Here is a 27,766-nt window from a genome sequence, read left to right as displayed (position 1 = left end):
GTGTGGATGTGGAGAAAGGGGAATGCTTGTACACTGTTGGTGGGATTTTAAATTGGTGTAGCCATTATGGAAAACAATATGGGGGATCCTCAAAAAATTAAAAATAGAACTACTAAATGATCCAGCAATTTCATCTCTGGGAATATATCCAAAAGTAATGAAAACACTAACTCAACAAAAAGGTATCTGTACCTATATGTTCATAGCAGTGCTAATTATAATAGTCAAGTCATGGAAACAGACTAAGTATCTACTGAAGGATAAGGAATTGATGGTATGTACATACAATGGGATATTATTCAGCCATAAAAATGAGGAAATCCTACCATTTGTGACAACATGGATGGACCTGGAAGGCATTATGTTAAGTGAAAGAAGCTGGAGAAAAACAAGTACTGTCTGATCTCACTTATATGTGGAGTCTAGACAAATACACACACCAGAAAACCCAAACTCAAAAAAATAGATCAGGCTTATGGTTACCAACGGAGGTGGGTGGAGGGAGGGAGAATTGGAGGAAGGTGGTCAAGAGTTACAAGTTTTAGTTGTAAGATAAATAAGTACTAAGGATGTACAATATGATGACTGTAGCTAACCCTGCTGAATGGTTTATAGAAAAGTTGCTAGGAGAGTACATCCTAAGAGTTCTCATCGAAGGAGGCAAATTTTCCCCCTTTATTCTTTTTTTTCTTTTTATTGTTATCTGTAAGAGAAGATGAATGTTAACTGAACCTATTGTGGTAGTCATTTCACACTATGTGATAATCAATGCATTATGTACGTCTTAAACATATACAGTAATGTATGTCATTTCTTCTCAATAAAGCAGGAAAAAAATTTTCAAGTCCTCAAAATGATATACTTTTTGGTAATGTAACTGTAATCCTTGCTATTCTAAGTACTTTTTACCTGGTTTTCATTTTATTTTTCATCTTGAAATGAAATGCTATAAAATATATTGACTGTTATGCACTAGGTGGGCTTCATATTAGATATTTTACATGTATTTTCTCATTTTATACTAACATTGGTAAAGAAGGTATGATCATCTACATTTAGAAGACGAGAAAGTTGTAGAGGTTAAATAACTTTCTTATGGTAGTATGAGTGGTGAATAATGAAGCTAGACAAACCACTCTGGCCTTCTAAAGTGGCCTGGTGAAAGTTCTATATAGTCTTTCTTTACATTAAAGTGTAAAATGTGAATTATAGCATGTGTTTCTAGTTCCCTGAAATGCAGTAAAGGTGATTTATCAAACTCTTATAAAGTAATACTGAAGCCAATTATATTATTTAGGGTTCTAATTAGTTAGGGTTAAGAGAAACAAAACTAATAGGGTGGATACACACACAGAGGTTTAAGGAATTGGCTCATGTGATTGTAGGGCTTCAGATCCAAAACCTGTAGTGCATGTTGGCAGGACAGAAGTTCAAATAAGAGTTACTGTTACAGGGGCACCTGGGTGGCTCAGTCGGTTTAGTGTCTGATGCTTGATTTCGACTCAGGTTGGGATCTCAGGGTCGTGAGATAGAGCCCTGCATTGAGCTCCATGCTGGGCATGGAGACTGCTTAAGATTCTTTCTCTCCCTCTCCTTCTCCCCCTTTCCACTGCTCCCTTCTAAAAAAATAAGTTAAAGAAAAGGGGTGATATTACACGCTGGCAACTCAGGCAAGTTTCCTGTGTTGTAATTTTGAGGAAAAAAAATTCCTTCATTTATAGGAAACCTTAGTCTTTGCTCCTTAAGACCTTCAGCTGGTTGGCGGAGGCCAGTTCACACCCATGGTCTAGTCAAGTTGATAGATAAAATTAACCATCACACCAATAAACATTGATTTTCACAGAATAGATTTTTAAAGGTACCTGGATTCTTCACTTGCTAACTTTCCAGCTGGTTCCTATGCTGTGGAGACAGACACAGAACCAGTTCAGGATGAAATAAAGTAGGGCACAAAGGAACAGGTCTTTGTTTATTCCATAGTGTGCATGTGTTTCTTTCCTTTTATTTTTATTTTTTTATTTTTTTATTTTTTATTTTTTTTAATTTATGATAGTCGCAGAGAGAGAGAGAGAGAGGCAGAGACACAGGCAGAGGGAGAAGCAGGCTCCATGCACCGGAAGCCTGATGTGGGATTCGATCCCGGGTCTCCAGGATCGCGCCCTGGGCCAAAGGCAGGCGCCAAACTGCTGCGCCACCCAGGGATCCCTTTCCTTTTCTTTTTAAAAAATATTTAATTTATTTATTTATTTGAGAGAGAGGAGAGAGAGCGAGTGAGAGCAGGAGCAGGGGTGGGAGCAGAGGGAAAAACAGACTCCCCAGTGAGCCTGGTACGGGGCTTGATCCTGGGACTCTGGGATCATGACCTGAGCCAAATGCAGACACTTAACTGACTGAGCCACCCAGGAGCCCCTGTGTGCATGTGTTTCTGATGGAATTCATCACATTGTTTTCTGGACATGGATATACACTTTTATTTTTCAAGATTTTATTTATTTATTCATGAGAGGCACATACAGAGAAGAGAGAGAGGCAGAGACACAGGCAGAGGGAGAAGCAGGCTCCATGCAGGGAGCCCGACGTGGGACTCAATCCCGGGTCTCCAGGATCATGCCCTGGGCCAAAGGCAGGTGCTAAACTGCTGAGCCACCCAAGGATACCATGGATATACATTTTAAAAAACTCTTTAGGTTTTAAGTTATTTTTGGAGGAAGCTATTGGACTGTCTGGGTCTCAAGCCCCTGTTGAGAAAGGGGAGGAGTACACAACGTGGAGGGAGGAGGAAGGTCAGGGGATTGGAATGCACACAAATCATAAGTGTGTGGTATGATTAAGGAGGAGAGGGGTGGTGGCAAAGCCAGAGCACACGATTATAATTGGTAAGAGAGCCATGCAGCAGGCACTGTAAAAGAATGGATGAATTTGCTTTATAAGCACCTTGGGAACAGTTTACCAATTTGCTTGTTATAGACAATTGAAAGTCAGAAAAATATGGGTATTCCTGTTTTTATGTTTTAAGTAGCATAGTATCATTGTTCCTAAAATGTTACAAGAGATATGTGGAAGCAATATGTTTACTATATTCTCCTTTTCAATTCCTGTGTAAAAGGCGACAATGAACAAGATTGTTTATACATACACTCTTATTCTCCGTGTGCAAGAGCCAAAGGACAAATGAAGGCATGAATGATTCAGTAATGCTTTGGTACTGGCATGCTACCCTCTCAGCAAACCCTTGCATGACACTGACCAGCTGCAGCTTCTCTAAGGGGCAGGTTTCCATTATCACTCACTGTGGTGCGCTGGGGGTGGGGGTGGGGTGTGTTGGGGCAGGGCTATGGCTGGAGGGAAATGTGGGCCTCTTGCCAGATACTAGCTAGACTTTTACTTGAAACCCACCCGTGTTACCATGAACTTGGGGGCTTATCAGAGACCCCACATCTTGAGCCTCCTGTATGACTTACCTGGGACCTGCTCATTTTTCTATACTCTTCTCTGGCTCCCCACTGTTACACTTCTGTCTGACTTGTCAACTCCTTCCAGGTAAACTACCTTGACTTCTTACCCTATAAGCCACATCTCAGCCTTCCTTTCACCTTCTCTTTTCATAGTCTCTAAATATTTCTCAAATTTACTCTCCTTCCCTTGCTTACATTAGTGATTTAGCTCAGGCTGACATCATTTGCTTGGCTGTAACAATAGTTGCCAACTAGTCATGTCTGGTGTTGACCCCTAGTCAGTCCATTCTTTCCATGGCTCTCAGAGTCATCCATCCAGGAGGGCAACTCCTTATAACCCTTAAGCAACAGTCTGGCTCCTGCAAGGTCAAGTCTAGGTTCTGGTACTGCTTGCAAGGCCCTCTAGGATCTCCATTTACCACCTGTGTCCCCAAGGCTCATCTGCTGTCACTTCCACCTTAAGCTTCCCAAAGCACCTTATGCTTTGCCTATGTCTCATTCTGGGGTATTGGTTAGATAACTTATAGGTGTAAACATCTTTTCCCTCTTTCCCACTATTTTATTAGTTACCTTAATACCCACTTTGGAACAAGGTGGAAGTAAGCAAGTAAGCAAGCAAGTATATTTCCTTCTACTCTGGTTCTAGAGTAATTCAAAGTAGCCTTAAAAAGATACATGATGCTGGAGGAAGAAGGAGATGTAGGAGATAGCTGCTGTGGTGATCTTATTGGTGGGCTATGTGTGTGGTGTGTGTGTGTGTGTGTGTGTGTGAGAGAGAGAGAGAGAGAGAGACAGATAGACGGACAGACACAGGACATTTGTAGCCCTAGTTGGCAGAACTTCCTCTTTGAATCCCTACTCATATGGGACCCACCTGCTGAAGCCAAGCTGCAAGGCAGTGGATTCATTCAATAGATAGTTATGAGGAGCCCGTTCTCAAGAAATTGGGATTCTAAAAAAAATATGACACAGTCACTGCCTACAAGGTGAGTTCGAATCTCAGACTATAAACTCTGGTGTAAGATATATCACTTTCTCTCTCTCTCTCCTTTCATGTCAACTTAGGTTCTGACTCCCAGTCTCCCATTATGCTGGGTTGGATGTTCCTTGCTTCCTCCATCTTGCAGTTGTATTAATAGTTTGGGTTTTTATAACATGCCAAAGGGTCAATGAATAGGAGGGAATATTTGTGATCCTCTGGGTTATGCTGATACACCTTCTGTGACTGCCCCATTGGGCCCCATTGGGCCCTTTAGGCTATATCTGGGTTAGTCTCAGGACACAGGGATCATTCAAAAGGTTTACCATACAGGGGAACCTGTATGTCCAGGGATTGGTCCCCCTAGATATGCCAGGTAGCCATTGCTTTATGGGTCATCTTTTGGGATTTGAAAAGTCCCCTCCTCCAGGATCCACAGATGTTCCCTACCCCAAGAGGGCCTCTTTTTAGGCCAGGGAAGGTCCTTTTCTCCAGAACCTTCTGCCCCTTTCTGCAACCCTACTCTCAACAGATTTAGGTTTGTGGAAAACAGAAGCCAAGAGTACTTGTAGGCTGTTTGTACTTCTTGCCTTGACACATAGGTTTCCTTAGGGATAAAGCAAGGAAGGGATAGAGCTGGATTACCTTCTGGAAGAGAGATCTATTTCAAGAAAAAAATGAAATTTGAGGGAGCCCTTAGTGTATATGCAGGATCTTTGAGCCACATAGTTGTTCCAGGTGGATCTCAAGTGTTCTAAGAGTGGGAGAAATAGCATTTCTCAGGAAAACCCAAATATTAGTTAAGGGCATTTGGAATATACTTAGCATTTATTCCCTAGAGGAGAGGCTGTGAATGGACAGGGCACAATCCAGTAGGAAGCATCCCAGCTGGGCAGTTTTCCATCAAGTCAGTTCAGGGGCAGTGGGCTTCCTTATGTTCAGGTAGTGATTCATGCTTCCAGTCAGGTGTGGCTTATGGTTATTTTCACTTAAGACACTTGGAACAAGCCCTGTTTTTCTCAGACAGTGGAAGTACCAGGCACTTCAAATTTTATGTACTTGGCTTCAGTGCAATAATAAGGCACTCTTTTAAATAAAATCTTTAAAAAAATAATAAGGCACTTTTTAAAATGGAAAAGTAATTTTTCCACTTAATTTAAGCAGTAGCTGTTTGAAGTGAGAGAATAATTATGTAAGAGCTATTATCAAAAGCAATTTTCTAAAGTCTCATTAATGAAGACAGGTAATGAAAATGAAGGTATAAAGACATAACTGTTTATATTCCTACAGGGAAGAATTGAATACCTATAATTGCTTTTTTTTAAATACTAACGTGCTTATCTAAGTTTTTGTTGTTGTTTCCAATAATGGAGGCAATGGATTTAAAAGAAAAAGAAGAATTTATTGGAAAGGTACAAAGATGTCCTAAAGAATTGAAATGTTCAACAAACAGGCTTAAGAAGGATAGATAGAAGAAACTACATGGGCCTTGTCTGCTGGGAGCTGTTATTAATGTGACCTAGTTCCAATAACTAGTTCCAATAACACAGTCCCTGTGTCTCTGTTTGTTGCTTCAAATTCCCTGGAATGACAATCATATTGGCTCAACTGGAGTAAGTCATCTACCCCATGGATCCTGCCAATGTGAATAGGTACCATCACTTATTGCTAAAATTTATTTGATTCTTTCTCCATATTGGGCATAGCAGTAAGCACTTTTCATGTATTATTTATTCTGATACAGCCTTATATCTTATGTACTGTTATGTTTCCCATTTCTCAGATGAGAAAACCAAAGCCCAGAGAGGCCAGCTTTCCCAAGGTCATACGGCTATTTCCCGACATTCAGTCTTTGGCACAGTATGCACTTATCTTTAACTTTATGATTCGACAGTATGGATAGTAGTTGGGGTTTGGTCTTTGTAAACGTCCTATATCTTAGGGCCCCACATGTGTGATCATAGTCCACATCTTCTTTTTAACGGAAGTCAGAGCTATATCCTGGCTGTTGAAAGTGTTTGGTATCAAAACCCCCTCCATGACCTACACAAAGGTAGGAGAAACATTTGGTAGCAGATTTGACCATGGTAGGGGCAAGAGCAAACAACAATAGGGGGTCAGCAGCAGTAGTGTGATGAGTGGGTGGGCCCGCTAGATTCACAGAGATCATGAGCCAGCATTTACAGAGACATAGAGTTTTGTTCCATTTCCTAGATGTTCAAAATGTGAACCAGGCTTCTTGGGAATGGAGCAGAATGAGATCAGCACTTGGATGTCAGCAGGAACATGGAGTCTCCTCTTTCAGTTTGACGCCAATTTAGCTGGGGCATTTTGATAGCCCTCTCCTTTTGTTCTGTATACTCCTCTCCAGTTTTCTTCTTATTTTCTAAACTATCATCCTATTGATTACTACTGTGCTTCCTTCACTTTCTGAATGAAACAGTGTTATTCATCCCTTATGCCTTAATTTATGCCAGGAGCCACAAACTCACGGGCCAGGTGTTGTAAATAAATGAAGTAGGTCAGGAAGGGACCATATCAGAATGGAAAGCACATGTCCTTTCTAAAAAGGGAAAATACTACTAGGCTCAGTCTTCCGAATCTGTATTTTCATGCTAAATTCCTAATTTTTAAATATTTGTCATTAATTAGTTTTTAAAAATGAGTAGGCCAATCACAGCTCATCTGTAGGATGGCTCCATCAGCAGTTGACAGTTTTGGATATGATACTGTCAGAGGAGTGAGGGGGTGGGGAACGCTTGAATCTTCATCCTGGCTTCTAAAGGGACTATAGATCATCTAGTCTCTTTTCTGAGTCAGTGTTTCTCTACTAACTGGCTTTATATTATTAATCACATCTTTATGTACATACGTTCTCATACTGGAAGGTATTTTTTTCAAGTTAACACATTAAGATATTAATATTTAAATATAAGTTGGGTATTTTATCACCTCTGCTCTTCTGATTGAATTTTAAGCTCCTCCAAGCAGAAGCCTCTTTGCACCTACTACATATTTTTAATTGATTGATATACATAAACATCCATTTAAAATATAAGATGAAATATTCTGTAGTTAGAGAGATGTTATTGGTATTTCAGTTTGTCTTACTAATGTGTTTCTGTTTTGTGGGGCTATTTTTAGTGTGTGTTTGCTCTTCTTTTTTTTTTTTTTAGATTTTTATTTATTTATTCATGAGAGACACAGAGAGAGAGAGAGAGGCAGAGACACAGGCAGAGGGAGAAGCAGGCTCCGTGCAGGGAGCTTGATATGGGACTCAATCCCAGAACCCTGGGATCACGCCCCGGGCCGAAGCCAGACGCCCAGCTGCTGAGCCACCCAGGTGTCCCATGTGTTTGCTCTTCTTTTGGGCAAATTATTTGAAATATTTTTCCTCAGTTTGGAAAGACTATCTGCAGGTCCTCAAATGCAGACTAGTTCTGGATGTCTCTAATTTTTATAATTTTAATATGATTGAATGAACCTAAACTTGCAAAAAAAAGAAAGTCTATTTGTAAAAGATTTTTAAAATTTTACAAAATTTGGCTTTTTGTTACCTAGTATAATTTTTATTTTATTTGTAATCTTTTTGGGGAGAAGATTTATGGAGGTGTTAGAACATATAGGACCAAAGTATATTAAAAGTTGGTAGAGAAAACTAAATTCAACATTCCACTCAGTGAAGCTTTGGTCCCTTGGAGTAGGAAGATGGTCACTAGCATACAAAGCAGTTCTTTCCACTGTTAAGTGGTCATATATATATATATGTATATATATATATATTTTTCAACTTGCAAGAGTTTTATTAAGGGAACATCTGTGAAGGAAAAACAAAGAAACAGGGAGAGGGACGGGGAGGCCTTCATACCATAATGCAAGTCTGACACCTAGGAAAGGAAGGGGGGGGGTGCGGGTTGAGCAAGGAGAGCCTTAGACTACGTGCAGCACAATTCTAAGAAAGTTTCAACCAGGCTGCTGAGGAGTCCCCACAACAACACTGCTCGTTGGAGGAGTCCAGCACATCCCACAAAGGGGCCGGTCTAATACCCACACCGCTGTCCGTAAAGGGCTGGAAGTAGCCCAGGAGAAGCACGGCTTCGGCTTTGCTGCAAACTGAGTGCACTCCCTGGGATGGCAATTTAGAACCATGGGGGCAAGGGCTGATTCCGAAGGAAAGAAATGGTCATTGGAGATGAAGTTAGTTACAGGAGGGGACTGGATGTTGGGAGTTCAAGTTCAACCACAATTATGCATTACACACTCCAGATTGCATTGACGACCCCATAGTCACTGGGGATTTGTACACTAATTAAAACGATCTTCTGGCAGACAGTGGGGGGGAAGGGGAGGAGTAACTAGCTTGCTGACATAGGATTTGATATTTGACTATATATATATATATATATATATATATATATATATTTTAATGAATGTAAACAGTTTTATTTAGAAACAGATAGGTACCTGTTTGCCTTATAGAATACAAAACTTGGTTTACACTCTATAAAAAATAACCAGTATCCAAATTCAAGAGAGCTAGCATTCACACAACACACAATGTGGGCGTGTAGCTACTGTTCACCAGCCTTAGGCTTGAGTTAAACCAAAAGATAATCCAGGGGGATCATTAGAGATTAGAGTACAACACTTGCTGTTGAGCACCCAGCATCTATCTATCTATCTATCTATCTATCTATCTATCTATCTATCTATCTAGATTTTGTTTATTTATTCATGAGACACATGGAGAGAGAGGCAGAGACATAGGCAGAGGGAGAAGCAGGCTCCCTCCGGGAAGCCTGATCCAGGACTTGATCCTAGGACCCTGGGATCATGACCTGAGCCAAAGTAGACTCTCAACTACTGAGCCACTCAGACATCCCAAGTGGTTTTATATTTTTATATGGTTTTTCTTTATTGTGAACTGACAGCTATCTCTGATCATTTCCATCCTTTGGGCCTGGTACTTTTTTTTGGGGGGGGCCTGGTACTGAGCACAGAACAAGTCTACTCCTTTTGGGTTCCCCAAATACATGGTAATATCTTTGAGGGCTGTATGTTAAGATGTTCTCCCAGTGCTTATGATCTCATTTTAGGGCACTTAATAACATGTGATTGAGAGCACATGCTTTGGGGTCAGATGGAAATTCTGGCTCTACTTTGAACAGATAGAATGACCGTGGACAAATTATTTAACCTCTCCAAACATCTTTCTTGGGTTGCAGTGAGTATTAAATTCACTATCTTTAGTGAATGAAAATGCTTAGTACAGTAATTCAGTAAATGATGTGTATAGTTAGAACATGCTGGTTAGACTAAAAGGAAGGAAGTCTGGCAAAATGGTTTAGTGCTAAGCCAAGACTGCCTAGAATCTGAAGCCCTGCTGCTCCCAGAAATGGGTCTTTGATGCTTACCTTGTAGAACTTCTTTACAGCTAGAGGAAAATTATGCTGTGTGAGCTTAGTTTCCCCAGAAACATAAGACCAAAGAACACTCTTAACTACTACATAATCCTTCTACTCTAGGAAGAGTTTGTGTCCTGAATTCCAGTGGTCTGCTTTCATAGGCTGATAAACTGGGCCTCTCCATCTAGAAAGAAACTTTTGACTTCCTTAATTCTTTGCCCAAAGTCTCCTCCCTGGAGTGAGATCCAAGAACCTTCCAACCTTCCAGCTTCTCTTCCTTCTGACTGCTCTTTCCCCCTAACTCCACCTAGGCTCTTCTTCCTCTCTCATTTAAGGGCTCTTGCAAATCTTCTGAAAAGGAGAGAGTGAGAGACAGTTGATGTCTCACCAAACCAGAAGCCCCCTCTCTCTTACTGTTTAAAGGTAGTTTCCAGTTGGGAGGCTAATTAAGAATTATTTATTTGATGAGAGAGTACTTGAAGTATTCATCTGGTTTTGAAAAACATTTAAAACAAGCACAAAGTCCCCACAGTTACAATAACTTATTTTGTTGTCAAGGGGGTAAAACACACTTTCTTAAATTTTTTTAACTGTTTTCTCCAGCATCTGTTTATTTGTGGTAAAGATTGTTTTCTCTAGGATCTGCAATATCAAAAACCCTTGGGTTTTTGACGTATTTCCCAATAAAAAAACTAGTATATAAGTTTTTTTTTTTTTTGCCATGCTGTGTATTTTTACATAATATGTAAGAAGCTAGTATTTGTATTTACCTCATCAATGGGATTTTAAGCAAAATTGGATTTTCATGTTTTTAAAGTTCTGATATATTTCTTTTTGTTTGTGTAAAATATAAAAAAGTGGTATTGAGCCAACTTTATGTTTATTGGATTGTATATTAAATGAATAACAGTGGCGCCTCCTTTTTTTTTCCTTTCATCTAAAGCTATGCTTAGGACTGAGGCAAGCACATCACCTTTTTCTTGCCGCTTCTCTAATTGTATGTCAAGAACTACTAGGAGAAATTACTCAGATGGACAATCTCACTGTGTACTTGCAACCTGGGATTTTGATGTTGTGGAGTCAGGCCTAAGCAACACTTAGAGAAACTGAGAAAGGTCTTGTTTATGTGTTTCCTCCTGACTCCTCATTTTGATAATATTCAAATGTATAGAAAAGTTGAAAGAGTCATATAGTAAATACTTACTGTTAAGCTATTGCTATATTTACCAGTTCTGTTTTTATTAAAACAATTGAAAATAAGTACAGACATCATGACTTTCTTCAGCCTGGAAGATAAGAATAAAGTGTTCCTGGATAAGGACTCTTTCCTATACAACCACAATATCATTATCACACGTTAGAAAATTAAGAGTAGTTCCAGTAATATCTGATAAACAATCCATGATCCATGTTCAGATGCTCCTATTTGTCTCTAACATGTCTTTTTTAGCTTAAAAAAAACATAGAATCTCATCAAGTTTCATGAGTTTTGTTACGCTTCATTTCTCTTTTAAATTTAGAACATTCCCTGTTTTTGGGGGCGCATTTATTTCTTGACATTGATCTTTGTGAAGAGTGCAGGATAGTTATTTTGTTGAATGCCCCACAATCCATATTTGTCTAGTTGTTTCTTTTTTTATTTTATTTTTAAAGATTTTATTTATTTAGTTGAGAGACAGAGATAGAGGTAGTGAGAGCATGAGCAGGAGGAGAGGGAGGAGCAGACTCCCTGCTGAGTAGGAAGGCTCCATCCCAGGACCTTGAGATCATGACCTGAGCAGAAGGCAGACAGAAACTTAACTGACTGAGCCACTCAGGCGCCCCATTATTTTAAATATTTTATTTATTTATTTAAGAGATAGTGTGTGTGAATGGGGGAGGAGCAGAAGCGGAGGGGGAAAGAATCTCAAGAAGTCTCCATACTAGGTGAAGCCCTTAATTTGGCTCTATCTTGTGAGTTTGAGATCATGACCTTGAGATTATAACCTGAGCCTAAACCCAGAGTCAGATGCTTAACCGACTGAGCCACTCAGGCACCCCTGCCTAATTGTTTCTTTACATGCTTTTTAGTTTTTAATCTTTTGGTAAATTTTTGGAGATATATTTACATATAAATATGCATAAAATATAGGTATGTGGGTTTGTGGAAATTACCTTTTCAGTTTCTGGGATCCTCAAAGTCTGGCTCTTTTACAAACCCTTATCTCTGCACTTGTTTCTCCATTGCATTTAGAGAATGCCTAGTGCAGGGACAATTTCCTGGCACTTTCCTGCAGATCAGGGTGCTAAGACTGGGCGGTTTCCAATTTAGGCAGTTCCATTGTACTTATCTCAGATCCCCACTGGAGTTTCAATTAGGGAAGTTATTGTTTAGTTCCCCTTCTAAAAATGTTACATTCTGTAATTATCTTGGCTTTAAGAAATTTGGGTTGTTTTTATACCATGTGAATGCACTGGCTATTAGGAAAGTCATTTTAAAGTTTTGGTGATCTAATTCACTTGTTAAAACTGCTTTAATCATTAGGTTGTAATGAGACACAATACAGGGTGTTTAGGTTCCTCACAACCTGTTGTTTTTGGTCCTAGAGACTCAGCATCAATCCAGAGATGGTTCATTGCCCTTTATTAAAAAAAAAAAAAGAAGGCCAAATGTTAATATTATGACCTAGGCCAACTTTGTCTTTATTCTCCTAATTACCCTTACTTCTCTTTCTGCATACTCCACAGTGCTTTCTTATTTCTCTTGTTCTCAATGTGAATGCCAAATGGTGATGACAGATGATGGTGTAGGAGTCCTTAACCTGGGGTCAGTGGGTCATTGAACCCCATAAAATCATATGCAAAGTTTGTTTATATTTGCCCATGTGCTCTGTTCTAGAAAGACATTCCCATAGATTTCTTCAATTTTTCAGGGTGCCTGTGAGCCCCAAGTGGTTTAAAAGCACTGGTTAAATAGTTACTTATTCCTAGGGCCTTTGCTATTTTCTCTGACTCTTGGCATAGTATCTTTCTTTTTATTAGTCTTTTTGTGTATTTGTTTTGGATTAAAAAATTACAAGGGATAAAATGAAATCCATTTATAATATTAGTCAACACCCAGAGATAACCATTGTTTACATACTGGTAAATAGTTATCTATCTACCTATCATCTGTCTACCTATTTATCAATCATCTATGTATCCAGCTACACACACACACACGCACACACACACACATTATTTTTTAAAGGAATCATTCTATATGAACTCTTTATATTTTGCTAAGTGTAGATTGATAACACTTCTGTTTAATTGCTGCATTGTAGTTCATTATATGGATATACTGTAATTATCCAATCTCCTATTCATGGACATAGATATTTATATTTTAATAGGAATCAAGCCTTAGGCAACGAGAGAAATCTTGGGGCTTTTGCTGGTCACAAGAGCCCTCTTCCTTTGTCTTATCCTTGCAAGCTCCACTATGTCAAAGGTGAGGCTCTGGATTTTGGGCCAGAGAACATGTTTGCTTTTTCCAAAAAAAGAGAGAACCATACTCTTAAACTCCAGCCCCTAAGATAGTGACATGAATTGGCAAGTCATTTCAAATCAATAAAGCATATAACAGTTTTATAGGATTGATCGCCTTTAAAGCCACTTCTTTCAAATCCATTCTCAATTTTCAAGATTCAAATGGGCCTAATTATGTATAATTTCCATACATTTTTAAAAGTGTTTATGAAAATTATTATGGGAAAAAAAACCCCTAATACTTCCTTAAAGTGCTTGAATCATGTAGCCTTGGAGACTTTACCAAATATAAATATGTATGATTTCCGTCGGTCTGTGTGTCTGCCTTTATATTTTCATATGATATATTGCTGAAAGAGGTGTTGCTGATTGTCTTTTCCTTCTTTCCTTTCTTATCTGTTTACCAGTGACACTACCAGTTTAGAGGCTGCCCCAGTCAACACCCTTGGGTCCAGGAGTAGTAACTGTTCCCATCTGGCTATGTGTGATTAATGGTGTTTATGTCATGGCATAAATCACATCTTGCTGTTCAATCAGCTGAGACTCAAGCCATTAAAAAAAATTACTCTATAAAAATCAATAACCGGTGGTTTTTGGAAGGAGCAGTTCTTTAACAGTTCTTCTCTAAGTCTATCTGTAAAGATAAACAATCAAATTACTATAGTTGCTGAAATTGTGCAGGCAACAACAAGAAATATAATCTCACAGATAAAGGATGACCTTAAGTAAGGACAGGTAGGAAGCCATTTCAAGGAAGACAAGGCAACCAAAGAAACCCAATACCCTTTCGAAAGTCTTCAAGAATGTCACCTTTTTCATGGATCCAGCCAACAAAATAACAACCTCAGAGAGCTCAAGATGAATTTTCCAAAAAGCGTGGAAAATAAATTAGGTTGATAATAGCATTCTGTGACTGACTTAATACCACTCACAATTCTCAGTGGACTCTAGCTACAATACAGAAAATCAATTTTATTTATTTACTTCATGCCTGCCTCATACATTATTGCCATGAGGCGAACACACAAAATCTGAATAAATAAATTAGCCAAGGTGATGAAATTTCAGGTAAAACAAAATGGAAGACCACTTTTGGAGGAAAGAATAGAGCTAAAGGTAAATCTTAAGACGCTTAACTTTGTGGGGAATATTATGCATCTTAAAATTGTGATGTTGACCATGTGTAACAACATGCCTGAAAAGACAGAGGCAAGATTAATAGTCCTGATTCACTTATAGTTTGTTTCACAGGCTGTGGTGAGTGCTTTGGGATGTTGCTCACACAGCCTGTTTTGCTGCAGTAGCCACTGCTTTTGTGAGCAGCCCAGTGTTTTTGCTCAAATTGGAGTATGCCTCACTGATTCCTGTCTGCAACTTGCTTCTTAGGAATCTGTGGCTGCAAGATACATTGCAGGAATTTGAATTGTACCAGTTTTGCCATCTTTGCAATGCATCTTACTTAGCAAAGTGGAGTTCTAAATGGGAAAGTGAAGATTTCCCTTTGGTACTTTATTTAACTATGTTCACAGCGCAGATCATAGCCTTATTTCCATAATAAGGTGGTGGCCCTCTACATAATCACAAACCCAACTCCATAAAGAAGGCAGGAATAGTATCTGGTGCCTTTTCCCTGTATGAAAGATAGAACCCTTTTATGCGAGATATGATCTCGCAGATTTGTTCTTACTGGATGAAGGGAGGACTAACCTTCAGGCAAAGTGCTTTGGTGGAAGCATCCTGTTTCTCATTTCACCGTGTAATGACCAGGGGCTGAGAAGGGCTCTGTTTCCTGTCAGTGCACTGCATCATCCTCATTTACATTATTGGCAGCTGTTACTTTGCTAGAAGTTTAAATTATCTGAAGAACTCTCAACTGAGTTCAGATGTTTGTTTATTGGAGCTGTCTTAGGCTTCTGAAAACAGTCTTTTGTGTTCTCCCTGTCTTAAGAACAGCTCTTCTCAGAATCTGCCATTCCTCCCTCCTTGCTCTTTTCTGGGAACCTGCTTCAATCTCATGAAGCAAATTAAATAAAGAGGAGAAGGGGTTTAAAACTCGTCAGAAGGGAGACTCCAGTGGTGAGGCAACCTGAAACGGAAAGGAACTGGGACTCGACATCCTGCATTTGTGCTTTGTTTTTGAAACTTCGAGCTAGTTGCATTAATGAATTAACCAGCAGCCTAGTAATGGAAAATGTTTCTCCTGTCCTGGTGGGGGAGCCAAATACTATAGATTTGTAACAGGAAGGCTGTTGATTCTGGCTTCATTGTTGGGCCAGTCATTTGTGAGCTGGTGGCCGGACCGCAGGCCACACACTTCTGCGCAAATCTTCCATGTATTGGGACTGCCTGGGTTTTGTTTCTGCTGTCGGAGACGCGGCCAAGAAAAGATGGTGAGCCCTGGGTTTCATTTCTTGTTTGTGTATCCCCTCGGCATTGAGGATGGTGCAGGATGCCAGACTCAGTTCGGGGGCAGGGAGGGGGCTGTTGAAATCGATGAGCATATGTGAGTGTTTTGCTGTTAACGCTTTTTTCTGTGTCATCCTCTGTAGAGTTCCGGGAACGCGTCCTATCGCTGCTCTATGTCTTCCTCTGCGGATTTTTCCGATGAGGATGATTTCAGCCAGAAATCTGGCTCTGCATCTCCAGCTCCAGGAGACACCTTACCCTGGAATTTGCCTAAACATGAGAGATCAAAAAGAAAGATTCACGGGGGCTCGGTGCTGGACCCCGCTGAGAGGGCAGTGCTTAGGATAGCAGGTAAGCGCCTCCGGGGAGGGGATGAAGCCCGGACGGGAGTTAAGGAAATTCACCCATCTGCGCCCCCGCAGGGGCCGTAGCTGGGAGCTGATGCCCGGGGCAGAGATTTGTGCTCAAGGTGGGGGAGGAGGATGACCATGTTTACTTTATGCCCGATTTCTATCTGAGAAAGCAGTTTGCCCAGCCTGCTGGTGACTAAGCTGTTTGGCCCTGTCTTCTGGTCGGATGGATTGATACCTTTGAAATGCAAGGGGATATTTACAGACATCTGCATTAAACTTTCCTATTTACATGCCATAGCTACTGTGACATTATGAAAGTATTAACCTCAGTGACTCCTAGTGTATTTGCTAGAAGCCTTGAGAAAGCTGTCTTCATTTCCATTTTTTGCCCAAGGACCCTGAGCTCTACAGATTTAACTGGGGTAGATTCCTGATGTTTGGTACCCAGAATTGCGAAGGGAATCTCAACAATTTGGATGCCATTTTTTTTTTTTTTTTCCATGTAGCATCTCTATTAGTGTCATGTGTCCATAGCAGCTTTCTGTCTCTGGTGCTTTTGAGGGCTTAGCCATTATGCATTCCTGATTAATTAATATAGGGGAGGTGCCAATGTTTCTGTTCTGTTACTGGTGTTCCCTTGCGCTGGCTGTAAAAGAGAACTAGAAGGGCTGGCTTGTTTTACCCAGCTGTAAGCTGAGAACACTGAGGAAAACAATCCTCCAACCTTGCAGTGTCTGTGTGGTTTCTTCATATGTGTTCTGGGCACGAGACTTGCTTCCTGGGGTGATTGTTTTTCAGTTCCCTCAATAATTTTCTCTCTCTCAGAATGGTAATGGGCAGGATGTACTAAGCCTTTTGGGGCTCTTGCAAAGGCCAAAGGTCAGGTTTTTTTCCAGAGCTGGTTTCTGCAGCCACTGGATCTGGCCTCCTTTCCTTTCCACTCACCCACTCTCACTCTGGGGTGGTGGGTGTGTGCCCACTCAGTTTCTTTTGCCTCCCACTACAATGCAAAGTTGGTACTTTCTCTTTCTCTGAGGGGGCTGGTGGGGACTAGTCCAGATTCCAGTCACTACAGCAGCAGAGACTCCCCCTACAGTCCCCACAGTGGGATTTTCTGATTACGGGAAAAACAAACAGCGCCCAGCCAGCCATTCTCTAGTCTGGGTTTCTGGGGCAACAGCCTTGAGCTTCTTCTGGCTTCTGTTGTGAGATGCTGGCTGGTCTCTTCCAGGCCTCGAGGGGAGGGGTGGAATGGGGGAAAGGGTGGGAGGAGGGAAGATCCAGGAGGCAGACTGTTTGGGAGCCAAGTGAGAGCAAGCAGGGCGGGCCCAGGGCAGCTGAGACAGACCTAGCTCTCACCACCCTCCTCAAGTACTAAAAAGTGTTTAGTCACTGAGACCTGACTCCTTGTCCTGTTGAGACACCTGTCCTGACTCCACTCCCCCACCCTGCCCCTCCATGAGCAGGTCTGAAGTACCGAGACAGTGCCTGCACCCCATCTTTGGCTCAGCAGGAAGGGAAGACAGGTGAAGGGAGGGTATTGAGAGAACTTGGAGCTTTGGCCCATCAGAACATGATGCTTGTGTTCCGTTCATTTTTGTGCAAAGAAAAAGGTGTTTCTGACCCGAGGGGTTTGGTAATGATGGCAGAAGTGGATATTTTGCTTTTGGTAGTGCAGGAAGGGGTTATGAGAGAAGGACCGGTCAGGTGTTTGTCAGGAGGAATGAGATTGTATAAATTAAGGAAAACAACCAGGCAGGAAGTCGGGAGAAGTTGGGGGAACTAATCATCAGTGCACACTGTAGGTGAGGAAGAAATGGAGGAATCCATCTGATGGGATGCAGTGGACAAGGGGATGGTGACATGGGTAGACTGTGGACTCTTTGAGGGCAGGGGCCAGGTCTCATTTGTTATAAAATGTGCATTGAGTTATTTGTGTAGATTGCTATGAAGTTAGTGGTTGTTAATGCACTTGAGGCCTCAAAGTTACATACTTCTAAGAAATTAATAAAAAACAAAACAAAACTACAAACAGAATAAGCAACCCTAATATGGAAATGTGTTCTGTATTTAAAATAAATATTGAGGGCAGCCCCGGTGGCGCAGTGGTTTAGCACCGCCTGCAGCCCAGGGTGTGATCCTGGAGACCCTGGATCAAGTCCCACGTCAGGAGCCTGCTTCTCCCTCTGCCTGTGTCTCTGCCTCTCATTCTCTCTCTGTGTTTCTATGAATAAATAAATAAAATCTTAAAAAAAAATAAAATAAATATTGATATGTTGGCTGTTTTCTATACAGACCATAATAATATCTTGGGAGCAGAGACTTGGAGGTCAGTTTTCAAATATCTGTTTAATAATAATGTGGCTAAAATATGAAATTCAGATATATTATGTTTCAATAAGTTCATCACATCACCTGGTGTGAAGATAAGGGAACAGGGCTTCTGAGGGATTTTGATGCTGCGGATAGTTTGAAGACACACCATTTTTTTTTAAATTTTTATTTATGATAGTCACAGAGAGCGAGCGAGAGAGAGGCAGAGACACAGGCAGAGGGAGAAACAGGCTCCATGCACCGGGAACCAGACGTGGGATTCGATCCCGGGTCTCCAGGATCGCGCCCCGGGCCAAAGGCAGGTGCTAAACCGCAGTGCCACCCAGGGATCCTGAAGATACACCATTTTTAAAAAAGATTTATTTTTTCATGAGACAGAGAGAGAGAGAGAGAGAGATTGGGCAGAGACATAGGCAGAGGGAGACATAGGCAGAGGGATGTAGGACTCCATCCCAGGACCCTGGGATCATTACCTGAGCTGAAGGCAGACGCTCAACCACTGAGCCACCCAGGTGCCCTGAAAATATACCATTAAAAGATTCTGACTTTAAAAAAAAAAAATAAAAGATTCTGACTTTTAACTTTATTAGACATTTTCACACTCTGCCTGAAACTCACCCCATCTTAAAAATTCATCCCTAGGAAGAGGTGGGATGAGGTTCAGAAATGGTATGAGGATGTCCATAGTATTCACTGTTTAGTAACAAAGGAGTTGGAAGTCCACTATTTTATTTGTTTTTAAGGTCATAAAAATAGAATTGAACATGAAAATGCCTAGAGTCAAAAAAACCGTATGGTCTGTGAGATACCTTAATTCATTCACATTTAATAAATATTGATTGAGCCCCTGGGATAAATGGAAGAAAAGCACATAGTTTTGCTTTTAAAGAAGTTACAGTCCAATATAATAACTGGATGTATTGTTAGACATTTATAATGCGGTGGGAGAGATTTGTTGTTATGGCTATATGAGTACCTAACATGAAAAGATTCCAGAGGAAAGTCTAACGTGGACAGGGAAGAGAGGCATGGGAGGTTCCTGAGAGGCTTCTGAGGGGAAGTGTCAAGTGAGGTGAGATTTGAAGAGCTTGATGGGAGTAGGGGGAAAAGGAATGCCACTTTGGAGGGATGGAACTGGAGAACAAAGATAGGGAGATGTGTCTAAATGGAAATTTCAAGTAATATGCATAGTAGAGCATGGGATTTGGTAGAGAACAGCAGAAATTGTAAAGGTGCCTGTGTGCCATACTGAGGAGGTTGGACCATTTGGGGAATTATTGGACCATATGGGGAATTACCGAAAGATTTCTCAGCAGTGCAGTGATATAATCAGGTTTACATTTCAGAGAGTTTTACTGGTGATGGTGTCATATGTCTGACACTTGACAATTTTAAAAGTGCTTTTGCACTTACAGTGGTGTTCTCATTTTAAAATCAGAGACTATACACCTTTCCTATCTTGCAGGGTCAGTGTGAGGAAAAGATGACAAGGTGTAAGGGATGGGGCTTTGTAATACCCATTGTATAAATGACTTTTACATAAGAGCTATAGATCTGCTGTTCTTAGTTACTGGATATAGTAGATTGGGTTTTTTTTAGCCTTGAAGTGCCTGTAAAGATACACGGTTTGCTGGTGATTGGTGCTATTGTAAAATATGAATTTTTGTCCTGTGTAAATTCTTTAAAGTTGGAATTGAAGGATCTTAGCAGAGTCAGACTTTGGACTCAGGCAAACTTGGATTTTAATTCTCCCTCTATCACTAGCCAGTTGTATTTTCTTCAGCAATTTTTGAATTTTTCTCAGCTTTGTTTTCTCTATTAAAAGGTCATGGCTGTGGTGAGTAAATAAAGTAGTGAGTGCAAAATGTTTTGCAAATTCTTTGGCACGTGGCAAATGCTATATACATGATAGTTTGCTGATGGTCAGACGCTCCTATTTATTTTTTAAAATTATTTGTTTATTTGAATGAGAGTGAGAGGGACATCATGAGCAGGGGGGAGGGGCAGAGGGAGAGAGAGAATCTCAAGCAGATTTCACTCTAAGCATGGAGCCCAACGTGGGGCTTGATCTCAAGACCCTGAGATCATGACCCAAGCTGAAACCAAGTTAGTTGTTTAACCCCTGAGCTACCAGGCACACCATGGTTAGATGCTCTTATAAGCACTTACTACATTATCTCATTTAGTCTCCCAACGACCTTATGAAGTAGGTATAATTATTTTCTCCATTTTTCTTTTTTTTTCCTCCATTTTTCAGTCCAGAAATTGGCTGAGAAAGGGAGAGATTCTTCCCAAGGTCATACAACTAGGAAGTAGTGGGTTTCTAATTTGAATTCATGTATTCTTAACTCCAGAGGCCAGCCTCTTAACTGCTATGCTTAACTGCTGCTTTGCCATGGAATAGTCTATTATTATCAGCAGATTGACCCAATATTACCATTCCAAAATGCATGGGCAAAGGCTGTTTTTACAGAAAACTTCCAATGCTGCTGCTGTTCATTTTGACTCTCCTTTAAAAGGAGAGTTAAAATCAGTTAAGAGTGCACTGATCATGTTTACAAAACTGGATACTACTGGGTTTCAGTCTCTGATGGAGCCTCAGACTATGCCCTCAATGACCCTACTCATTGTGAAGGAGACAAAACAGCTTTGAGAAAGATTCATATATGTGAGTGGTCTATAAGTGGAGTGACCTTTTAGGGATCTAATTGCTAATTCTTTTATTTCAAGAAGGTGTCACAAATGATGCGTGCTTGTTACTTCATGAACTAATGTGTACATAAATGCATATCAAGTTGCAAGAAAATTAGTGATCCTAAGGGCTTGGTGGGACGTGGGCTCAAATTCAGATTATAAACTAGTGGTCAGGTTAGAAAAGAGAGATACAGCCTTATTTTGTTTGGAATAACAAAAGTAGGCCAATTGCTCAGGAGAAGTAAAGATTTCCAATTCTAACTCAAGCAAGTAAGTTTTTTTTCTTTCTCTGAAGTGTACAGTTTTGTTTTTGTTTTTGTTTTTTTTTTTTTTTTTGAGTACTCAGCCCCGGGGTTCCCTGGGTGACTCAGTGGTTTAGCGCCTGCCTCCTGCCCAGGGTGTGATCCTGGAGTCCTGGGATCAAGTCCCACGTCGGGCTCCCTGCATGGAGCCTGCTTCTCCCTCTGCCTGTGTCTCTGCCTCTCTCTCTCTCTCTCTCTGTGTCTCTCATGAATAAAAAAATAAATCTTAAAAAAAAAAAGAGTACTCAGCTCCATTAAAGAGTTAATGGAGAATGGTCCAGATTCACAACACTGAAGGGGGAAAAAAATCAAGGACAAAAAGTCAGCACATATGAAAGGAAGAAATAGGGAAGATGTGGGCAAAAGATGAAGCTGTCAAGTCAGATGGTCAACAATGCATTGATTTATTTATTAATAATAATAGCTAAGCCACAAATTTATAAGGTAGGTAGGCACTATTATCCCCATTTTACTGATGAAGAGAGGCTCAGAGAGGGTAAGAAACTTGGCCATGTCACACAGTTAGTAAGGAGGCAAGATGCCATCCAAGGTAGCCTGCCTCCATAGTATTCCTAAGCACATCCATTTATGTGTCTGAGTACCCTTAAAACTCACCACTTCAGTGTACGACATTCCAAAGTTCAGGGAATTGCATCCGTTTTTCGCAAATTCAGTGGATACCAGTACTGTGTGTAATGAATAATGGGTAAAGAGAAGGGGCGGGGGTGGGGACACAGTGAGCCGGGGCTTCGAGACCCGCCGGGCTGTGGCCGGCTCCCGGGAGCGCAGCGGCAGAGGCGCAGGCCGGCTCTGGGGGGCGGAAGGGAGGGGCCGAGGGCTGGGCCGCCGGGCGCGCAGGCGCACTAGCTTCCAGGCTGTCAGGCCCTGACGCGCGGGGCCACCTGCAGAGGCCGCGCCGCCCAGTCCCCGAGACGTGCCCGGGGCAAGGACCCGGTCCCTCCCCCGCCCCGTGCAGCCGCTGAGTGACCGGAGTCCTTCCGTGCATAAGCGCCGTAGCAGAGTATTTTCCACCCTTCCCGTCATCCCTTCCCTGGGGAGAGCGGCGGACCGCTCTGCCCGTGGGGTGGGGGGTGGGGGCTGCGCTCCTGGGTGACCGCGATCTGCGGCTTTGTTTCCCAGGCACCTGTTGTGGGTCCCAAATAGAAACCTCACCCTTGGGGATCCGGGCTGGCCGGCCAGTGTCCGGGGGTGGGCGTGCTTGGCCGCGAGACCTCCCCGGGTGGGCGGGCCGCGGAGGGGGCCCCGGGGCGCCGGGCCCTGCCCGGGAGGGAGGAGCGGAGCCAGCCCGGGCGCTGACCGCCGCGCTTGCCCCCTCCCTTCCGCCCTCCCCCCCGCCTCCGGGGGCGCGGGCGAGTGTCTGCGGCGCGGCGGCCAGGAAATGCCGCAGATGCGCGGCGCAGCATCCCGGGCGGAGGCAGCGCGCCGGTCCTCCCGCACCGCCGCCGCCGCGGCCTCGGCCTCGGCCCGGCCCGCAGCAGGCGCGCAGCGCAGGGCCAGGGGGGCGGCCGCCTTGGCCGCGGAGGGTCCCGGCGCCTGCCGCCCCGCGCCCGTCCCCAGTGTGCTCCAGGCTCCTCCGCGTGGCGCGGCGCTGCTCGTCGCCGCCTCCGGGCTCGCCGAGATTTGCCGCTGCTGAAACCTGAGAGAGACGCAGCCCGCAGCCCGCAGCCCGCAGCCCGCCGCCCGCCGGGCCCGGGGCGTTTCCTCTGCCTGCCCGGCGCCCCCCGCCCCCCGCCCCCTGGCGCCTCCGCCTCGGCGCCTCCGGCCCCAGCGCTCTCCCCCAGCCTGCGCTCCTTCCGCTTTTCCAGTTCCCTAGGCTGCGTCTTGCTGACTACCGTACTCCCCGGGTTAGGAGGGGGAAAGGGGAATTGGCCAGTCGTCGCTTAGGTCAACCTCGGCATGGCGGGGTACCTCTCGCCCGCTGCTTACCTGTACGTGGAGGAGCAGGAGTACCTCCAGGCCTACGAGGATGTCCTGGAGAGGTACAAAGGTACGTGGCCCTCCGTGCCCCGGCTGCGGGGCTTGGCACGCACCAGCCGGGTAACCGTTATCTTTGCTTAACCGGAGCCACTGCTGCTTGGGCACAGGTAAACAGGTGTCTGGACCAGTCTTGGCAACGGACCAGGTCTTTTAGAATGGGATTTAGTGACCCCAGCTCCGAGAGGGTGGTGGGTTGGGCGATGGTCTGGAGACGCCCTTGGATAGGCTGTGGCGTGGGGGGAAGGGGCTTGGGTTTCAAGTACATGGCATTTTCTCTCCCTTGTAGAAGCTCTTAAGTACCATGCATAATCATAATTCTTCCTGGGAGGGTGGCTGCCGATTAATTCTCCATGGGGTTACTAAGGCATTGCTGTTTGCTGCTCTTGCTTTGCATGGGATACTGGTTGACTGTAAAATAAGGTGCTTGGGTTCTTAAATAAATGGACTGTTCCACCACCGAAAGCATCGCCAAATCATTTCTTTAGAGTGATTTTATTTGGAAAAATGTTTGTGGTTTGTGACTGTATACCTGTTCTTATGATTCATAAAAATTATTTGATTGTGTGAACGATGAAAGCCTTAAGTCAGCCTCTGTTGTAAATTTAATTGTAAAGCATTCTATTTTGAGATGCTTTTCTGCCGATTTTTCATGTTCGGGAAATTCTATACCAACATCATAAATTTTTTATTGTTTACTTTGACTGTATAGTTAAATATAATCTTAGACAAAGTGGACCATCTCATTTTAAAGTATCTTTTTGTCTCTGGAAATCATTTTTCAGTGTGTATAGACAAGAGACCCAGTAAGGAGACCAAAACACTCCACACCCACGGCTAGCTCACAGAGCCTTAATATATTAATAGTGGCCTAATTCATATTTGAATTCTGATGGTTTTGCATCTACTGAATATTTGCTTTGGCCTTAAGAAACTCTACTTCTGTAAATTGAATGGGGATTATATGGTTAAAAATGACATGCATTAGTTTTCTGTTTGCAGAAAGTAGAAATATAAAATTCTGAATTGAACAATTCCAAATCTCCAAACTGCTTAAAATCCACCCAGAAATATGTTTTATCTTTCTAGGACATGTTTATTATTGACATTCTTTTAATCCATGTAGAATTTTGTAAACAGCACAATCAGAATTCCTTTGTGCCAAGACTCTATTGTGTATAATACTGCCACTGAGCAAGTGCAATGGTATTTTAGACTAAAGCACATCGGTAGCATTTATGTGTGTGTGTGTGTGTGTGTGTGTGTGTAATATACTCATGTTTATGTTTGTTTTTACATTTTAAAATAAGGTTCTTAATTGTCTCCAGAACATTAAAAATGAAAAATATTGCAATACAGACTAGTAAACCTTACTGAAGACACACACCTATACTCTTGAAAATCCAAAAGCAAAAAGTCTGGAAGTTCTGAAGTATATACATTTTGTACTTTTTTTTTTTTTTAAGTTATTAATGATAGTCACACAGAGGGAGAGAGAGAGAGAGGCAGAGACACAGGCAGAGGGAGAAGCAGGCTCCATGCACCGGGAGCCTGACGTGGGACTCGATCCTGGGTCTCCAGCATCGTGCCCTGGGCCAAAGGCAGGCGCCAAACCGCTGTGCCACCCAGGGATCCCACATTTTGTACTTTTGAAAAAAATTGTAGCTGTATGAATTTTTGTCTCATCAAGTTTTACCTCAGTGATATGTGAGTGATATCAGATGACTTGGAAAACAATAACTGAAGTGCTGCTTTGACTTGTCTTGAGGAGGTAGACATTGTTTAAAAGCTTGTTTCTATTGCCTTTTGAAATAAAAGAAAATTAAAGATCTGAGGGCAATTGTGGTTCTCACTACACTTCATTTTAATGATATGGTCATCATAGCACTTAAACATACACTTTTCCAACATACAGTCCAAAATTTCACTGAAAAAGTGAGCATTGTTACCTCCGTTTTCTTTGTGGTTTTAAAATGCTTAGGTCATCAGTTTGTACTTGGCTTTATAGATGTTCTATGTTTTATTTTGTTTTGGAAAGTAAAGAATATTGGCCTGTGTGTTATATGTAAACCTGGGGACCTGGGAAACTCATTGTTTCCCAGTGTGTTTTGAAGCCAGTTATGATTTCCCATCAGTATCCAATACGATGACTTCACTATAATGCTTATTATCCTGATGACTTGCTATGGGGGCTGATCTAATCAGGAAAGAATTGTAGGCTTTGAATAGGGAGTGTCAGTTCACTAAACTTTCAAAGTACAGTTGCTCATTTTCTGAAATCATGCATTGTTCAAACATTTCACATTCCCGTTTGAACTTAAGAGAGGTTATTTGAATTTTTATTTCTGACAAAGTTCCTTGGTTACAGAATGAGTTTGCGTTCAGTTAGAGTATTATCAGGTTGCCAAGTTATCATATGCCCCAGCTGTTGAATAGTGTAAGTGGTAGAGTCAGCTGGTACAAATTCAAAATTTGTCTGTTGTCAAAACGTAGAATTATAATAATCTATAATGTCAGCAGTTATGAGTATTAGATTTAGAAGTTGAGAGTTTTGTTAGGCTTAGTCCTCAGATGGCCTTGAAAGGACTTCCATCCTAGCTCTTTGTAGAAAACAGTAGTGGCAAGTGAGTGAGCCCTAATTACAGATGTGTGGTCTCGTGTCTTGCTTTGCCTTGTTACTTCTGAGTGAAAATAGGCAACTATTTGCTGAAATAGAAAAACACAGAACTATTTGCTGCAGAGAAGAGTGGAGTACTCTAATTCATATTCTAGTCCTCTTATAAGACATATTCATAGCCAGAATATTCAGGGTATCTTATTAAAAAAAATCACATTACCGCAGCTGATAGCACAGTCAGGGTGAGTAAAGCATTTCTTTACAAATAAAACATGTTTACTTATTGTTTATGCTAGAAATTGCTCATGTCAATGACTTTCTTTTATGTATTAGATTATCCAGTGTATTTACCGTGTAATACAGAACATGTTTATTAGTAGCTTAGCACAAAAGGACAGAATTATTCCTCTTGGGTTTTTGTTTATTTTGTTTTGGTCAGTGCAACGCACCTAACCTGTATACTGTTATTTTAATTAATTGTATGTTTTGTATTATTAATATTAGTTAGCTGGCACTTTATGAAATTCTGCTTTTCTGTCATTGGAAGATTTAATTTTCTCAACACATTGGTCCTTTTTGAAAAGGATGTTAAGTGTGAAAATGACATCATTAATGTGAACCCAATAAATTTTATATTATACATTTTAGATTTAATTTAAAAAGAAGGTATATTATTTTGATCCCACAAAATGGATGTTTTTCCCATTGATCTGGAAATGAATATTATCCCCAGACAATTGTAAAAAGTATTTCAATGTCATTAAGTAGAAGATTTGTTACTTGTCTAGAACATCACTAAAAAATTCTTTTGATTATTTAGAAAGAAAGGCATTTTTTTCCCCCATGAAAACTGAATAATTGCTTTAGTCCCTTCTCTCAGGGCTATGCAATTTTGCCTATGTGCTTGGTGACCAAAGGCACTGAGTATACTGAGGTGTATACTGAGTATACACCTGTAGTTTTCATTTTCAGTTCTGATTTATGGCCTGCATAGATGTGTGGTTGGGAAAAATCCTGTCATTTTACTGTGTAAACCAACTCTGGTGCCATTTGGAGTGTAAAGCTTTCTGGGAAGATTTCCCCCCATACTGTATAGCCTTGGATGATTTTGCTCAGTGGTTTTTCACTTGGCTTCCAGGATTTTGAAAAACTTGATTTCAAATTTCATCTGCTCATGCTCTGCTCATGGCTTAATGTAATAGTCTGTTGTGTAATAAGTGAACTTTAACTGTGCTGCCTCATGATAGTATCATAGTATAGCTAGTTACAACAGCATTAGGGCTTTTTCTTTTTTCTTTTTTAAAATTTTTATTTATTTATTTATTTACGATAGTCACAGAGAGAGAGAGAGAGAGAGAGAGAGAGAGAGAGGCAGAGACACAGGCAGAGGGAGAAGCAGGCTCCATGCACCGGGAGCCTGACGTGGGATTCGATCCCGGGTCTCCAGGATCGCGCCCTGGGCCAAAGGCAGGCGCTAAACCGCTGCGCCACCCAGGGATCCCGGGCTTTTTCTTTTTTAACAAATGACATGGGTATAATCTGGTAATGAGTGTTAGTTAAGGTTGTATTTGTTTTTTTTTGTAAAAGAAAACAGATGATAGTGTTTCTTCGTCTCGGGTACTGAAAAGCTGTGGTAGGCAGACCGGCGTTGTAGGGGGCCTCTATTTACCAAAGGGACTCGAACTTCTATATTGTTGCTTTGCCAGTTCTCAGTGG

At 41.8% G+C, this 27,766-nt stretch overlaps 1 protein-coding gene across 1 annotated transcript in view; it reads left to right on the top strand.

The window, feature by feature from the left end:
- The window catches only part of DST (dystonin), a 483,034-nt gene that overhangs the window by 104,082 nt on the left and 351,186 nt on the right, over positions 1-27,766 (top strand). Inside the window, exon 4 of the mRNA XM_055329608.1 lies at positions 15,899-16,106. Within this exon, the coding sequence (XP_055185583.1) occupies positions 15,899-16,106 (208 nt within the window). The remainder of the gene's footprint in view (positions 1-15,898; positions 16,107-27,766) is intronic.

Source organism: Nyctereutes procyonoides, unplaced genomic scaffold (assembly GCF_905146905.1).
Source record: "Nyctereutes procyonoides isolate TBG_1078 unplaced genomic scaffold, NYPRO_anot_genome, whole genome shotgun sequence".
NCBI lineage: Eukaryota > Metazoa > Chordata > Mammalia > Carnivora > Canidae > Nyctereutes > Nyctereutes procyonoides.
The sequence above is the reverse complement of the archived record's forward strand: the minus strand, read 5'-3'. Positions and strand labels throughout refer to the sequence as shown.